The sequence below is a fragment of the Ixodes scapularis genome, unplaced genomic scaffold (assembly GCF_016920785.2).
Source record: "Ixodes scapularis isolate PalLabHiFi unplaced genomic scaffold, ASM1692078v2 PGA_scaffold0__279_contigs__length_252992795, whole genome shotgun sequence".
Lineage (NCBI taxonomy): Eukaryota > Metazoa > Arthropoda > Arachnida > Ixodida > Ixodidae > Ixodes > Ixodes scapularis.
In genome coordinates this window covers 9,114,959-9,133,688 of record NW_024609835.1, presented here as the reverse complement: position 1 = coordinate 9,133,688, position 18,730 = coordinate 9,114,959, and the positions used below count along the sequence as shown (strand labels likewise).

General features: G+C 42.4%; 1 protein-coding gene across 4 annotated transcripts in view; it reads left to right on the top strand.

The window, feature by feature from the left end:
- LOC8054029 (glutamate-gated chloride channel) overlaps positions 1-18,730 on the top strand; it is a 69,076-nt gene that overhangs the window by 36,540 nt on the left and 13,806 nt on the right. For all 4 annotated transcript variants that reach the window (XM_029975392.3, XM_029975381.3, XM_029975388.3 and 1 more), the window contains 2 exons: positions 4,156-4,256; positions 7,166-7,233. In XM_029975392.3, coding sequence (XP_029831252.2) covers positions 4,156-4,256; positions 7,166-7,233 — 169 coding nt within the window. The remainder of the gene's footprint in view (positions 1-4,155; positions 4,257-7,165; positions 7,234-18,730) is intronic.

Here is an 18,730-nt window from a genome sequence, read left to right as displayed (position 1 = left end):
ACAGGAGTGTGTCCCCAGTTAGAAGCTCCTCTGGTAGTAGTCCAGGGGCCCTAATGTGCATGACGGGGCCAAGGAATTGGGACATCGCCACCTGCTGATATTGGTCAGCTGTGCGATGGCGATGTCCTCGAGGCATGTAGATTAGGGCCACAAGTGGCTCTGCGGACGTCCTCACGATCGTTCTAGGAATGTCCCACGGACGTTCACGTGAAATCTCTACGGCCGGGGAATCGCGGATACGCACTTCCCCCTCTATTCAATTCAACGCTGTTTTCTTCTTTTTTTTCTTTCGTGCTTACCAACATTTCAAAAGTCTTTTCGGTAAAGCACCACGCAACACACATACACATGATAAAATGTATACAACTGCCTAAATTCATAGACGTGCCTAAATTCATACTCATATTTAAATTCACACGTGCTTAAATTTCGTTGTTGTTTTTTTACACGACAGAATTGTGCAAAAAATATCAAAACCGGCGACCTTCGTATTTAAAACATGTCATATTCGCGAGCAAAGCGTTTTCAAAATCTGAAGTAATCGAAAAAGTAGCAATTACTTTTTTCAAGTAACAGTCACTTACGTTTCGTCTCAAGTAATCAAGTAATCTGATTGAATACGTTTTAACTAAGACTAACAGTAATTATTTCATTTCATTTATTATGTCTCTCAGGGCCCGAAGACATTACAGAGAGCAGTGGGGCATAGTAAATAGAACAAAGCAAATAACAACGAAAAGGCAAAAAATGGACAAAATAACTACTAAACATCACTTAACACGTTAGTAATGGCACTGGACATGGAATCAAACAAATTATAATGAAAAGGCCCAAAATACAAAAAAAAATTACTACTGAACATCATGTAACAGATTAGTAATGGCAATCTTAAATTTATCTGAGGCAGTGATTGTGACAATGGCTGCGGGAAGGCGGTTCCAGTCAATCGAGGTTTGAAGCTAAAAAGAGGCATTAAAGGTAGATGTGCTGCAATCAGGGATCTCAACTTTTAATTGATGATCGGTGCGTGATGATATGTAAAATGGTTCAGAAAATAGTGCTTGGCGGAGAGTAGGGTTAGAGTGATATATCTTATGGAACAAGCATAGACGGGATATCTTTCGACGAAGAGAAAGAGTGGGCAAGGATAGAGATGCTTTCATTAAAGTGGTGCTAGCTGTACGATGATAGTTAGAAAGTATAAAACGGACAGAGCGGCTTTGAATTTATTCTACGGCATATGCAGGGGTGATACCAGGGTTCCAGATTGAGGCGGCATATTCAAGTTTAGGGCGAATTAAGGTTTTATAAATTAGAAGCTTTAATGAAAGAGGGGCAAGGAAAACGTTTATTTTGATGTATCCTAATAATTGATTAGCGTTTTTCGTGGCATAGTCAACATGAATATTCCAGGAAAGATCATTTGAAATGTGAACACCGAGGTATTTATAGGAGGACACAGGAAGGAGGGTAGAGCTATTGATGGAGTAGGAAGGGCAAACGTTAATTTGACGAGAGACACACATAGATTTACATTTCGAGATATTAAGTTCCATAAGCCAGTTTTTGCACCATTGGGTTACATTGTTAATATTAGTCTGAAGAGCAGAAATGTCGGAGTCGTTAAGGATTTCTTTGTAAATAACACAGTTGTAAATAACACAGTCGTCAGCAAGAAGGCTAATAGAAGAGGAGACACGGGTGGGGAGATCATTAATATAAATAAGAAATAATAGTGAACCAAGCACAGAACCTTGTGGCACACCGGAGTTGACAGGCGAGTATGGAGAATTAGTTCCGTTGACGTGGACAAACTGAAGACGGTTTGTCAGAAAGGCGCCTTGCCAAGCGAGAATGTATGGGCAGATGTTAAGGCTACTAAGTTTATGGAGAAGAAGGGCGTGAGGAACTTTGTCAAAAGCTTTGGAAAATCAAGGAATGTGCAGTCAGTTCTGGAACCCTGGTCAAGTGTGACATAGGGATTATGAGTAAAGGTAAGAAGTTGGGTTTCGCATGAGTAAAACTTCCGAAAACCATTTAAGGAAAGCGTTAGAATCCAGAAAGTTAGCAAGTTGAGAGTAGAGTACGTGTTCAAGAATTTTGCATGGTATACTCGTTATGGAAATGGGATGATAGTTAGATGGATTTTGTTTATCGCCACCTTTGTGTACAGGAACCACCTTCCCCATCGTCCAATCCAATGGCGAGACACCATGTTGAAGTGACTGAGAAAAATCTTGGACAGGATAATGCTAAATGTATTTTAGTGTTTTTCAAAAATTTTGTGTTAATGTTATCAGTACCTACCGCAGAAGACATTTTTAGGTTATCAATAGTCTTAGCGATTCCTTCACTATCTACAACAGGATACATAGGCAAAAAATCACAGGCGGTAAATACAGGGAAAGAACTAACTGGAATAGAGAAAGATTTAGTAAACACTTCGCTTAAAACGAAAGAACACTGATCATTGGATAATTCATCTCCATCAGCATCCCTAAGCGTTATATTGGAAGAAAAAGAGGGATTAATAACCGTAAATAATAGTCTATTACTTCTTTCTTGAAAAATGTGTGCGAGACCATCCACGACTATGATATCATAACCCAGTGATCATGCTAAAAGTTAATACTGGGTGTCCCAAGGAGCGTAGGCTCTTCAAATCGACCGCGAAATTCGGTTACGGCTTTGTGCAGCATTGCCCACAGTTGGTGCTTTTTTTTTTCTTTCTTTTTTTTGTAAGATTTGCAAAGAGCGAGCTTACCTGAGGAAGAAGTAAATAAAGAAGAAGGCTTAGCTCCTACGGAAACGCAGCGAAGCCACTGGTCTTTAAACAAAACGGCGCCGCTTCGCCAACTGACGCCAACGAACGAGCACACGGCTCCGAGAGCCGGCGTCTTTAGCAGACAATCTTCTCGGACTTAAAAGCGGCGCGAGCTTTTCTGATATCAGTTGCGAACGCATTATTTTATCATCCTTACTAATCAAACATATTGAATGGACACATAATCAAATAAAAAAATTTTTTTTTTTTTTTTTTTTTTTTTGGGGGGGGGGGGGGGGTATTTACGTTGTCTGTTTTGCAGTTCCTTCTTATTACCGCGCCTGTTTTTGTTTCTGCGACTGTCGCCGCCTGCGGAACGCACGCCGTTTTTGAGTCGAAACGATCGCCTGCTAAAGACGCCGGCTCTCGGCGCCGTATGCTGGTTCGTTGGCGGCAGCTGGCGTCGCGACCGCTTGCGCCATCTCTTGACTCGCGTGCGAAACGGCGCCGTACTGTTTGAAGACCGGTGAGGTGGCTTCGCTGCGTTTCTATAGAAGCTAAGTCTTTTTATTTCTTTACTTTTTCCTCGGGTAAATTTTCTCTTTGCGAATTTTACAAAAAAAAAGCACCATCTGTGGGCAAGGCTGCACAAAATCGTAGCGCGATAGGTTAAGAAACCGAATTTTGCGGTCGATTTAAAGAGCCTGGCCGCTCCTTGGAACACCCAGTATATAATTTAGAAGAAAAGTTTTAATACATTTTCGGCCGCTTCGGAACGGCGGGGCATAGATGCGTACATCGGTGATCTCATCGATGGTCCCGATGGGTCCATGTTGCTGGTGACGCTTTAATATACAAGAAGCAAGAAAATATCACTTTCAAACTCTTTATTTATTGCTTTTATAGCTTTAGTTTGTCCTTGATTGGTAGAAACACCGGCGTCGCCCATTGTATGAAAAAAAGTGAAGTTGACAAGCGCTCGAATGACTTCATGTCGTCGCGTCAAAACGAACACGCCCAATCGTCTGCTTTCTTTTTCCGATCTTCTGTAGCTCTCTTTTCTTTTTTTCTCCTACGACTACTTATGCCAGAGCCCAGGTTTTGCCGCGTTCTGCTCTCGTCGTTAGCCTCCTGGACCATGCATAGGGACTATACTCACAAAGTGTCAGTGGTAAAACGGACGGGCGCCTTTGCGAGGTTCCGGTGGTCATCGAAGTCTATTTTATGGATTCATTTTTTTTTTCTTTCTCAGCGATGATGTGCCGCTGCAAATGACATAAAATTCCTCAGTTATTTTGAGTTGTGCCTGAAAAAAATAATGAGTAGGGGTAGCTCTGGGTGGCCAATTCTTGAGCGGGCTCATGAACGTGAGTTTTTTCTCTGTCCGACAGGTACGGCGTGGATGCACTCATCGAAGCTCAGGACATCGTCTTCACGAACCTGACGGATAAGGCGGTGTACAACAAACGGGTCCGGCCCGCCTACTCCACCAGTAAGCACTTGCCCGCAATACTGGCCTATACTCTATTCTCTTCCACACGTATCCTGACAAGCAATGAACAGAAACCCAACCGTTAACCCTGAATATTCGATGACAGGTTCAAAACTCTCTTCAGCCATCTCCTGATGTCGTTAACAACAATCATCTCCTCTTTAAGGCCTATTATCGCCTCGATGGATGCCGAGCGTGGGACAGCGCCTTTGAAAAATAAAAAAAAATAAAAAACGGTCCCTTGCTTTAGAAGTTGTTATCGGCGGTCGTGAATCTGAAGCGTAGTTAATTACATACCCAATTAGAAGAAACGAGCCGTCTTTAAAAGCCTTTCAACAACTCGAAGAGCAGCTCAAACTGGCGCGCGTGCATCTCATGACGAAATGAGACACTCGAAGCGTTGTGCTCGCTCTCGTATCTTCGCTCACACGTATGGTGAAACAGATTGGAAGCGTAAAAGTATAGCAATGCGAGGCTCTTGCGAACGACCTAAGAAAGCTCCCCTACTAATTTCGGTGCATGCGCCGTATGCGTCAGCAGATTTGCAGCCTGTGGCAACGCGTGACACTCAAGGGAGAGGCTCCACACCCGACTTGCAAGAGAGCGTTACTCGCCACTCAGTTCGAACGCGCCACTTTCATGACGTCACAAAAAAAGAAGAGCCTGATTTTGTGGCGATTAGCGATCACGAAAACAAAAGCAAGCTCCGCTTAATTCGCAACTTTCAGCGATGGTGGTACCGTGGTGTGAGAATCCCGCTCCCTAACTTCTGGGTGATCGGCTTCACAGTAAAGGTGCTTGCTAAGAAAAGCCCGTGAGTCTGCTTTCCCGCACAACGCTTGGAGAGCCAATCAGCGCAACTTACGGAGGCAGTTCAGCGAATGACAATGCGGAAACATATGTTTAGACCAAAAAACGCAGTCAGAGTTGTGACATTAAGCAATGCAAGCGTGACGTTTTGCATTGCTTAATGTCATAACTCAGACTGCGTTTTTCGGTCTAAACATATGTTTCCGCATCGTCATTCGCTGAACTGCCTTCGTAAGTTGCGCTGATTGGCTCTCCAAGTGTTGTGCGGGAAAGTAGACGCACGGGATTTTTTTAGAGTGTAGTACAACTAGAATTACTTACGCGTCGCAGACCCCGCCTCGTACTGCTGTTCTACGACGATCATTCAGATAACAGCCATTTTGATAGGTCGTCTTCCCATAGGTTGTGCAAGTTGCGAATACGCAAAGCGCCTCGGTGAAACGGAGATTAAACGAAGCGGACCTTCTTTTTTTTTTTCGGAAAAAGAGGGAGGGGGCGCAACTCCCTCCCCCCTTCCCCCTTCCCCCTCCCCGAACCTTTGACTTGTACCACAGGGAAGGCTACGAGCGCGAGTTTTTTGCTCGAAGATGCACCCCGGCTGCATGAACTCTCGCGCAGCATGAGCCACTGTCAGAGCAACGTGCCCGGGCCTTCGCTGGACCGAGTGAATGCTCGTGCTGTTTTTAAATGTCCGCAAAGGGCGGCCTTGAGTAAAGGGCCCTTCGAAAGAGCACGCACTGCAGCCTGAAATCTTGTTATCAAGGGAGCGCTCGAGGACGAGGGGTTTAATTTATCTGGCTTAACGAGGCACTAATAATGATAAAAACATGCTCATTATCAGCCACTAATGGGAGTTCGACTTACGCCGCGAAGTGAGGGTGGCGACTGAGACTAAGTGATTGGTCCATTTGTGCACTTGTTTCCGTTCATTCTTGCTAATATTTGTCAATGCGGTACGCTACTTACAAAAAAATGCAAAAAGATGAAACGCGTCGCCGATGAGTCGACTAGCAAGCAGAAGCCGCATCGACTTTAATCCTGCCCTCGTTATCTCGAGCAAACAACCCAATACGGATGAGGGGGCCGTAAAGCGAACTCCCCATTTGGCTCTTCCGATGATGCCCTTTAGTTTATTGCTTGGATTAACTCAGGTTTACCGAGAGGCGACCGGGCCAGTTGTAGGGCGGGATTTAAACAACTCCCTGCAGAGTGATGCGTGCAAGTCACCTCAAATTTCGGGCCGTCTATTTACGTATGCAGTGTGCACGCTGGACCTTCAGCACGAAGGCGCCGCAGACACCATTTTCATCATCGTCCTCTTCTGCAAACGCCAGGGATGATGACCGCGTATGTGCGCAGCCGGAGCAGCGTCACACAGGCTGAAAGATTGTTCTACGGGAACCGGAGTTCAAACCAGACAAAGCAATACTACCTAGAAGACAAGGCCTGCCCAATGACGTCATCAATAGTGGATCCCAAGCGGAAAACACGCTGAAGCTCGACAAGCGCCAGACGCGTCCGTCTTGACGTCGCCACATGTCGTTCTCGTTGTGAGTCGCTGCGAGATGCGTTGTTGACGACACTGACGCAAGCTAGGCGGTGGATCCACATTAATGACGTTTGGGAAAGGGGGAGAGCTCAAACCTTGTCCTCTAGGTAGTGTTGGACAAAGCGGTCGACCTTTGCGTGCCAGCAACATCTTCCGTCATTTCACAAATCGGGTGGTAACAAAATCGCCTCCCCACGAAGTCACCCCTATCGTGGAACTTTACTGCTGGAGGCACCATGCAGAGCAGTTGTTCGTTCCATTCCAAAGACATATTTGTTTTGTTCGAATCTTAGGTGCGTTTCTAAATTTCCGCAACTCTGTGCATCTACAATCCCGAATCTTCAGGTTGAAACTGCTGTAGGTATAATTTGACGGTCGCAACAGGGTTCATGAACAGGGGTCTCAAGACCATTCCAATAATCATGCGCACTGCAATCTTTCTATACTGGGCTGTGGAAGACGTTCTGAGCATCCGGGCAGACTGTGGAATACCACTGACTCGACATGTTTCGCTCGCGGGAAAGTCACTAGTATATGCGTTTCTTTTCAGACCTACCAGTGGTCGTCAACACCAGCATCGTGTTGTACAGCATGGCGTCTACGAATGACTTACATACGGTAAGCTATCACTCATAGCCGGTGCTTTCCGGAGCTGCCACCTTTGCTCTTATTAAATTTGTTCGTATACTGTTAGCGCCCCGAGGCATTATCAAAGAGAGTTGAAGTAACCAACTTAGGTAATAAGAAAAAAAGATCGCATTTCCAACTATAGTTTTGATAAAGCATTTTTAAAATCAGTAGTACTACTATTTGTGGCGCTGGATACGGATACTGAGAAGGCGATTTCAGTCGGGAGTCGTACCATAGTACCAGGTTATGGCCCATAGCATGCAGCGGTGCTGACATGGATTGAATTTGAATATAGGAATCTGACCGTGCCCTGATGACGTATGGGATAACTCCAGCTGCAGTATCGTGCTCACAACGGTGGGGATATTGGAAGTGTATATTGTGAACGGGACGTAAACGAGAAAACTCTCGGTGCAAGAAGAGAGAAGGCAATGACCCGCTTCAGATGCGATGGTAACTGCGAAGAATAAAACGCAGGAATCTATTTTTGGACGGTCTTCAAAGGAAGAACTTATGGCTTTTGCTCGCATCATTAAAAACAAAAACAAAAATAATTTCGCAATAATAAAACAAGGCACCGTTTAATTTTTTATTTGTATTTTTCCCGTAACATGAAGCCTCGAGAAATGCGGTCGTTCTGGCCACCGTGTAACTTTGCGCGAACACTCGCTCATTCAAGATCCTCTTGCAGGGATCTGCGCCTTTACGAACTACTACGACTGAGGACAACTCATACCCATTACTTCAGCTTTTGTCCTTTCTACACTCTATCCTTGGATGGAAATACAGATTGATTAGTCTAAGAAAACTACGCGCCTTCTTGGCGATGTGACTGCCGCTATACAGCTAAGGTAACCTTGCGTCTATACCCACTTATCATTTCAACCAGAGCTCGGTGTTCCCACGTAAACACGCGCCCTCGCCTCCTTCTTTCTCTCAGTTTCTCGCCGTATTGAACCAAGAATGAACCGCGAGGGGGTATTCAACTGAAAGCTCAGTTTCAAGAATTTAAAAAGCCGAATTACTGAAGTGAGTATGCGAAGGCAATTAAGCAAGGAAACACCCAAGAGAAAAACGGCGCAACTTCCGGCGACATTTCGCTAACACACTCTAATATTCTTTTAGCAGTGCGTATACACGTTTCGCACGGCTAAACCAAAACTGCCTCCACCAAGGTTTGTACAATGATGTCGCACGTAGCCACCAGCACGTGCAAACTTTGAGACTGTCGCATCAGCGTGAAAACGTGTCCGTGAGACTGGAGGTACTGCGGACAATTGCACAGGTGGCCCAAATAGCTATTTCATTTTTTTTTAGTCGGTGACCATAAGCGGTCATTCGCCGCGCTAATTCAACGAAAGTAACTGGATCCCGCAAAAGTAGCGCCATCTTGGTTCGTGGAAAGAGAAGTTTCTCTTTCACCTCTTCCTTCAAGGTGAGCCGATTCAAATTCCCGGCGACAGGTTTCTTTATGAAGACATTTCTTGCACATCGAGGTTTTGTTATTCACACACCGGCCAAACAAACGCATATCTTCAAACTGCGACCACATGCGGCGACGGTGCTTGGCGGAATCGAAAAATAATTTCGTTGTCTCAAAATAAGCAAGAAGAACAATATCATTGTAAGCGATCTGGATAGATAAGCACGCCTGATAAACTGATTGCATTCAGAGTGCCAAAGACGCTTATATTGGCGAGGAACGCTTTCAGTACAATGACGCTCCATGGCGATCTTGGCGCGACCGGTAAAGAACAACCCTTTCGAAGCTTGGAAGATTTCAAAGAACCGAAATGGCGATGGCCATGGCAACAGAGACCGATCAGCCAATCGCCTTGCGAGGTTTTGGTCACCCGTTATGTGTTAGTATCTGTTTGCGTCCGGCTAGCAGGAAAGGAAGGCAATGGCACTACTTGCACTATCCAGTGTCTTTTAACGAAACTAAACAATCGAAGGCTTCCCCGCACACAACAACCGAAACCGAGGTGCGGAGTCTCGTTGTTACCGCTTCCTCCGTTTCGCGAGGTCAGGTCAGCGACAAAGACCTCGGAGACTGCAGTCCGCGCATTGTTGCCTTACAGCCGCCAAGAACCCGACGAATCTAGCTCCTGTCGGAGATCGCCCCCGACTGCGTGCCGAACTGCCTCAAGGGGTAAAGACGACAGAGAGAGAGAGAGCTTCTGCTCATTTTGAACTGGCCACCATAAAAGGGAAGAGCCGAGGTGGGCAGCAGAAGGGGGCTCGCCGAAGGCTGGGTGGCGGGGGACGGGGCGAGGGCGTAAGCAAGCAGTCGCACGTGCGGGCAATTTGCACTGGACAAACACGAAGCTGCCAGCTTTCCAACCGCGATACGGAATCGGCGGCGGAGATACTCGAGGCCACGTACGTTCGGGCCGCTAAGAAAACAACGCCGGCGCTTTGTTGGCCAGTCAGTGAGCCGCTCTGCTGCAGTCCAGCGGAGGCGGCCTTTTTTTGGAGAAAGCCACCAGTCTGCCGCGCCGGTGAAAATGAACGAACAGCGGAGTTCGAGAAGAACCTGAAACTCTCCATGTGCACAAAAAAACGCATCGTTAAAAAAAAAAATCATAAAAACAAATAGCGCAATATTTACGTGGGAACGCCCAATTTAGGTTGAGGTACGCCCCTCCTTGCCCCGCTACAGGCCCAGTCCACTTGTACTAAATTGGCTCGGCTGCTTGACCACACACTCCACGCAAGCCTGATGCCTCCCTGTCTCCCCCTCTAAAACGCACTTACGGTGCACTTAGTATGCCGTTTTTCACCGTCTAGTACTCCTGCGAGCAACTGCAGCGCTCATCTCGGTGGTAAATCGAGCAAATCGCTGTAATTTAATTACTTTTTCGACTAATTTCTAATTGCAATTCGATTTCGTTCGCTTAAAAGTAATAATAATAATAATAATAATAATAATGTTATTTATTCACTTTATAAATACATATAAATAATGCTGGCCTACAAAAGCAGTATCCTGCTTGTGCGTAGGACCAGACAATCCAGCGAAATACATACCAATGCAGCATAATACAAAGAATTAAACGAATGTGTAATGTGGCCATCAATACCAACATTATTACAAAACAGAGACCAAATTCGGCACACAACAAAATGAACACAATCATTAAAATCATTATGAGGCAAGATTTCAGGGATGAGAGGAAAGCAGTGTTTATGCAGGTAATGAGAAAAACCAATTTTTTATTTCTGTTTTCAGTACTTTTCTCGAATTTATTTTCATTAAAAACTCAGTGAGCTCATTAAATCAAGTGGGAATAAAATGATTGCTGCACCTTTTTTGGTATCGCGTTTAAATTCTGGGGATTTCAAAACCTTTCTTTACGCTTAGGTCCCCAGGCTTGTCCACTGGAACCTTGAATGTAGAATCGTAGAAATAATTTATCAACGTAACATATCTATGAAATTTTTAAAAAAAATGTGGAGCTTTTATGCTTTATCTTTCATATCTAATGTTCCGAACGGAGTTCCGTATGTAATGTTTTTCACCATATGTTTTAAAATACTGTCTATTTCATTTGTCTTGTATGGAGAACAGTGCCCATATAAAGTGATTCCATATCGTAGAATTGACTCAGATAGCGACCTGTACACCAGTAATCTTATCTTTACGCTGCACAAGCTTCTTATTCTCTACAAATATGCTGAAACGGCACGTAGTCTTTTAGTCACGAATTCCACATGTTGATTCCATGATAAATGTTCGTCCACGTATAATCCTAGATATTTTACACAATTATCGTATGGCAAAGGTTTACAAGTACAATTATTACACGGTGTCGAATGAAGTAAAAATCTAGGTGACATATCAACACGTTTATGAGAATTTCGGAAACACAGTAACTTAGTTTTGGCAAAATTTACTGAAATGGCATTTGAATTAAACCAACCTATTAGTGCATCTATATCTCTTTGGAAAACTAAAACAGCATCATCATAGTTTTCATAGGATAAAACCAGGGATGGGTAGTATTTCAAATACAAGTATTTGAAATACGTATTTCAAATACTTTATTTTGCATTTGTATTTAATTACAAATTGGGCAATGTATTTGACGTGTGTATTTAAATACTAAAACATGGGTATTTCAAATACACTTGTAATTAAATACAATTCTGTGGGTGAAAATACATTCCTCAAATTTATTGTCACTGTCCAGAGCAGGAAGAAAACTATGTTCTGCACCAAATGCAGTGTCTCAATCAAGCACAAGCGTTTAGTGACTTTGTGATCACGGTGCTAGTCCAGGGCAAGAATAGTGACGAAATCGACGTTCACAGGCAGGCTGGCTAAATAAGTGCCGGTGACAACTTGTGACGCTTTCCAGCCTGATTCCCATCCATATTCTTACCTGGAAGATTCTAAATGCGCGGGTCGTCCAGATTTTCATAACTGGTGCGATTTGCAATAATAAAGAATTCTCTAGCTAGTGCTGCGCGTCTTGGTTCTTTGTTGTTCTATACCAAAATGTAATCGACAAAAAAAGCTGCTTGAAGCTCTGTACTTTTTTCACCTATTACGTCCAAGCGGATTACATTTTTTTGTGATTATATTTCTATCACATTATTAGAGCCTCGCACACTAACTCCCAAGCGTGTGACGCAAAATTAAAATGAAATAACCAGAAACCCGTTGCAGGTGCCCTGAAGTCGCTGACGCAAATTTTGAGGAATGTATTTGGAAAAGTATTTGGAGGAGACCAAATACATTTGGTTGTATTTGTATCTTGTACTTAAGTGCTCTTTTTTTTTGGAAATGTAATTAGATTTGTAATTAAATACATTTTTGACGAAGTATTTTGTATTTGTATTTCAATACATATTTACATGTATTTTGCCCATCCCTGGGTAAAACTAGCACCGTATCGTCAGCATACTGAAATAGCTTAGCTTGTAGTGGTAGAATACCCAAATCGTTTATGTGAACGTTAAATAAAATTTGTCCCTGCTACCTTGTGGTACACCACATTCAACTTTAGCTGTACTACTTTTAGTATTAATAATTTTAACCACTTGTTGTCTGACGTTAATGTAGTTCTGAAAAAAGTTATAAAACTGTCCCCTGAAACCTAATCTGTAAAGCTTTTCAAGTAACAGAGAATGATCGATGGTATCAAAATCCTTTGATAGATCTATAAAAAGTGCTAGGGCAATCTTGTTATTCATTCATTCATTCATTTGTTTATTTTCTGTGCTCATGAACAGCTTGACGCCTTGGCAATGATGCACAACAAAATGTTCACAGGTTAGTTACAAAAGTCTTAAAAGCTACGAAATTTGGGTTAAAAACATCAATATCTGCTCTCCTGAGGGTATTGTAAAAGTGTTGAATACGGGTCATGGGACTGGTTTGGATGATGTGATTAACATGGAAAGTTGGAGAAACCCGCAAAACTCGACTCGGAACGTGAATATTAATAGCAGATGTGAGATCTGGGCAATCAATTAATCCATAAATACATTTATACAGGAAAACAAAATCACGCTCACGCCGTCTGGAACTCAAAGTAGGGCATTTGCATCGTTCCAAAAGTCTCGCATAAGAATAATAAACAGTACGACCAATGTAACGTAAACAATTCGAAAAAAACGCTTTTGAGCATTTTCAATCATCTCTTGGCTCGTACAACTAATACAATTCCAGACTACAGAGGAAAACTCCAACTTGGTCCGGATTAACGATAAATATAACCGAAGAATACTGGTTGATGGGGAGAACTCACTCGTGATTCTAGAAATAACACCCAGCTTACGCAAAGAGCCATTTATAAGGTTGTTAACATGTACAGTAAAGTATAACGAAGAGTCTATGTATACACCCAGATCACGCGTGCACTCGACTCTTCGCAGAGGATCAATGCCAATCTGGTAACAAAAGTTAATTTTTTCTACCTTTCTAGACAAAGACATATTAACGGTTTTAGAAGGATTGAGGGTTAGCATGTTCAGACGACACCAATTGCACACATGCCTAACATCCTATATAAGTTTTTCACAGTCCTCCAATGATATGATCTGCCTAAACAACTTGACATCATCTGCATATTGCAAGACGACCGAATTGCGAACAATCGAGCTCAAATCATAAATAAAAACATTGAAAAAGATCGGCCCAAGTATGGAGCCTTGCGGCACACCCGAAGAAGAAACATAAGGCCGGGAGTGATGTCCAAGAACACGAACAAAATTGTGTCTATTAGACAAATAATCTAGGAAAAGGGAACAAAGGGAGGTACTCACGCCGTAGGATTCTAGTTATTGTCTAGTGCTTCGTTAACACAGTCGAAAAAATATTCTAAGAGTGTAATAGTACTTTTTTGCTGCCTAAAACTATAGTGAGTGCTTTAAAATAAATTAAATTTATCACAAAAACTGGTCATTGTTAGCTGCACCCACTTTTCGATTATATGAGCTTATGCAGGTAGAATGGAAATGGGTCTGTAGCTCTCCAATTCCTGTTTTTTGCCCTTTTTATACACTGAACGTATAATAGATATTTTCAAGCCCTTAGGAATTCTTGCGGTATGAAAGGTGTCATTAATTATTTTCATTAAAACGTGTTTTAATTTATCAAAGTTATACCGAATATCTCGTATTGTAATATTATCAAATCCTGTTGTTTTAGTTATTGGCATAGCATTTATAATCCTCAAAAGTTCGCTCTCCGTCAATTTAGGTAAGTACGCCGAACTAGAACATCTGACCTGTGGAGTGACAGGATTGGAACCAATCAGTGAAATGTTACTTTTTACACTTCTTACGGAGCCAACAAAACACTTATTAAATGATTCTGATAACGTTGAATAAGAATCTAATCCAGGAAAGTTTTTTCTGAATTGTATCATCCACGCTGTTTTTAGACTTTCTACCCGTTAATTGGTTTACTAAGTTCCATGTCTTTTTTTATGTTTCTTGTCGACGACGTGAACTGATTTAAATAATGTTTCCCTTTTTCTAAACGTATTTTGCTGTCACTGCACGAAATTCATTTCTTAGTTCTGTGTTCTCGGGATTTTGCTTATAACTGCTCCAAAACCTTTCCTTTTGGTCACTCAATTCTAATATTTCCTCGTTTATCCAAACATTCTCAGGTCTCCGTTTTTTCAACTTCATTTTTCTGGTACTTTTCGAATCAATATCCTGAAACGTGTCCACTAGTTTATCATAGGCTACAATGTGATCGAACTCGCATAAAGAATTCCAATTGAACGATTGTATTAAGTTATCGATTTTTTTAGTATCTAGTATGACTTTGTACCCATTTTCTGAATCTACATTTTCAGCAGTATTTTTGCCTAATATTGAGAGTGCAGTAATGGTCTGCTAACTTTTGCTTAATGACTCCAGACAGTGTTTTCAAATTGCTAGTTCTTATAACTATGTGGTCAATACATGATTTTGTAATTTTATTACCATAATATTCCTCCCTCGCATAATTTTGAATGACATTTTCTAGACCAAAAGAACCGAGGGTATCAAAATAACGCGGTACTCCCTGTTTATTTGTTTATTCTTATTCAGAACATCAATATTGAAGTCTCCTGTCAGAACTAGGTATTTAGTGTTATTAAATTTTTGAAAGAATTGTTCCAATTCATCACAAAATGTAGGTATACTTGAACTGGGTGGCCTGTATACAGCACACACAACGTAATAAAAATTCATTTTGTGAACAATAGCAGCACCCACTTCATCTTGTACAAATGTAACATCTACTTTTTCTGACAAGCATATGTCATTTATGTACATCATAAATCCGCCACCTTTTCTTTGTTCTCTGCACAAGCAGACAAAATGAAAGCCTGGCAAGGAAAATGTAGTGCAACCTGCCTCATCAGCACTGACCTCACTCAAGATAAGTATATCCAAACTTGGCAGGCGCGTATTTAAAATTAACATTAACTGATCCCAATGTCTGTAAACACCCCTAACATTTACATGAATTAAGCTTAGTTTAGTGTCAGTGTTACTTACTTCTGCCCTAGGACTTTCTGTATATGCGTCCCACTCACGGAACGATTCAAAAGGCGATTCCATTATTACCTGGTTTTGATTAAGTCCCGTTCGCTCTCAATCTGAAGCACAGTTGCTCCCTCCTTCTGCCTTACGAATACTTTTCCGGTCTTCATCCAAGTATACATGTACCCTTTTTCCTTCGCACGTGCCTTGGTGAACCACAACAAACTTTTCAGCGCTCGAGTCAAGTTTTCATTTATATAACTGTTCTTATTTCTAAGAGTAGTTCTTTTTCTCACCCACAAATCCCTTGTACGCCTGTCGGTGAATCTCACCAAGATAGGTGTGATTCTTCCTTCTTTAGCTTTTAGCCTGCGGGCAGCCTCGATGTCATTCGGAGACACTGGAGCTAGGTCCAGCTTCGTTGCCACTCTGTTAATTACGCTCATTATGTCTTCATTTGGTTGTTGGACCATATAATGGATTTCAATATTGTGGCGTCGAGAGTACAGCTCTGCATTGTCGATAGCCTTTCTTAGCTCGCCAACCTCTTCACCCCTTTGTGAAATCCTTCAATCTAGTTGAAAGATTTTCCGCTGTAGTTCATTTTTTGTTTTGTCTTGGTTCTCCAAATGAACAATCAATTCCTCATACCTTGCTGTCTGATCATTCATGGCTGCCTCGATTCCTGCTATTGTTTTAGCTCTTAATTATTTACCTTAATTAACTTTATTTAGCTCTTAATTAATCACCTTTCGTCTCGAAACTGCCAAATTTGAATTACAAGTGCAATTAGTTATTTGGTCAACTTTTCCCCTTTATAATCGATTCATAATGTCACCGAGAGGCGAGAAAACAGATGGAGCGTTTGCCTCATTGTCCTATGCCGAATCCCGGGCTCTGAGAGCGCCGAGGCTGCGTCAGGGCGATACCACCTAAAAGACAAGGCCTGCGGATGACGTCATCGTATGTGGAATCCAGATCTGCCCCAAGCGGCAAACATAGCTCGGCGAGAGTCGCCTCAAAACGGCAGAAGCGTCCGCCTTCGCGACGCCATGTGATAGCGTCGCACTCGTTGCAAGACGCTTCAAAACGCGATGATGACGTCAGCTAGGCGGCACATTTCGGGGAAGGCTCAAGTCGCGCGCCTTGTTTTCTACGGGGTAAGAGCACCGACCATGGGCGCTGACATCTGAGCCAACTGCCAAGACAAGGCACCTTTGGCACAGAAGGTGCGGGTTCACATAAAGCGAAACGGTAGCGCCTCCCGTTGCCAGGATGCAGATAAACAAAGCTGTCGAAACGGTTATTATCAGGGCTCGGCTTCAGTAGCTTCGCATTTTTTTTTTCTTTCAGTTCAGTGATACATTCAAAATATCGGTTCTGTTAGCGGTTTCGCCAAGAGCGAACCGGTTCAAACCGGTTAACCCTACGTTAATCAGCGGCCACCTGTGCACTTCCTGCGCGAAACAAAAGGGAATTTCGCAGCTTCCAGCCGTTAAGCTCCCAGTCGCCACAACATGCATTGGAAGATGCTGAACCTTTTTTTTTTTCTATATTTGTTCTGTCACCGCCTGCCATTGCGCCAGCCCATGCCACCCTTTGCAGTCGTGCGGTGGTTACAGCGTCTGCAAGACGCAACAATGAAAGCTGCGCTGCTCTTTGAATTCCATCATACATGAGCCACGGTCGAATAAAACGACGGTCAGTATTTCTCCGTGATCGCAAGTAAGCGCCTAGAAGGACTAAGAAGAAAAGAAAAAAAAAAGAAATCAACGCAAGGAATATGCAGCTCCTCTGTGGGGATTAACGTTGGTGGGGCTCGCGTCCTCTGCGCCTTCAATATGCGGGAATGAATTCTTTTCAGAATTTTCGTTTTCCTTTTTGTTTCCATTGCGTACGTGATCAGTGCTGCGGAGAGATCAGTGCTGTAGCCGGCCTGTGACTCTACCTATACTATAAAGAGTTTTAATATTGCATATAGAAGCAAACGCAAGTGCCGTGCGCTTGCGTTAGAGTTGCGTGCTCCACGCTACACATGCACGTCGTTGCCATGCGCCTATCCAGGATCGCTTTTTGGTTCTCCGCGCACGTGCAATATGGAACACGCAACGCTAACGCAAACACGCAGTCCTTGCGTTCGCTCGTATACGCAATACAAAAAATCATTACTCTTTCACCGGTTTTTCAAAGCCAACAAACGAAAGCTACTGCTGCGAGCAGACGTGCACGCTGGAGGCTTTTTCGTGCGTGAAAGGCTGAGATTAGCAAAACGGCGGCACGTAAATATGAAAGAAAAGGAAGGTTCTGGGTAGTTGTTTTAATTACAACAACAACAACAACGGAATCCTTAATTTTTCCGTATTTCGGGGCATTTGTTCCAGAAGGATTGGCGGCGAGTGTGGACTTTTTTGCTGTTACATTGCCAAACGTCGCGACTTTGATATTACGATATGCTTTACACACTAGTGGTGTCATTTTACGTGAATTTTTCACACTAGCTAGAATGTTTGGACTGTTTTATTTTATAACTTGTTAATTAAGAATGCTGTCATTGTCACCAGTGATGATAATTTGCCAACTTTGGATTGCCATAGTTGTTCGCGCGTTTGAAATTGGATCATAAGCAACAAATTATATTAGTTTGAAAACTATGTATTAAAACAATTTAATGAATATCTTAATTGCATTATTGTTAATATAAATTGCCGTAATGTGGGCAAAAAAAAAAACGCCACAATCCCCAAAACACGCCATTTAACCATAATAGCCTTTACAGAAAGGTCTCATTTTGATTTCTTTTTAGCACATGGAAACCTCTAACATCGTTATCGACATAGACGTAAATACTTGATGTAATATAACGTCCTTTGAGTCATGCATTGCCTTAAAAAGGCACACACTTCTGTTGACTCGGATTTTGTTTTGGGGCTTTTGTAGTGAAAACAACGTTTCTTAATTTCTACGTTTTGTGAATCTATTCTAAACTAATCACCTGTAGCGATATTTTGTAAAATTTTGATTGATTTTATTATCTTTGTGTTGGAAATAATGCTAAAACAATTCCTCATCTAAATACCCCCCCCCCCCCCCCAAAAAAAACATTAAAGGGCCGGCAGGTCATTATTTCAGATGACCATTATTCGAGTAAATAAAGTATCCAAGAACACACAAATACTAGCGCTGATTTTTTTTAACAAATATAACATTCTGTTACCTTTAAGGTGTAAGGAGATGGTGTTTTTAAAGGAAAAGTGAACTCTTCAAAATATTTTTTTTAAGTTGCTGGATTGGACATGTATGTCACAAAATAAAGTTTCCGCGAACCATTTTTTTTTAGCATAATAATTACGCTGTGAGGCACATTCTGAGGTAGGAGGGAAACCGAAATGAACAACTATATCGAAAAATTAAATCAGAAATTGAAGCTAGTTTCGGTTTCGTTCCTGAATTAAAACGTTCCTCCCGGTGCCAATATTACGCCAAACACCGTTTT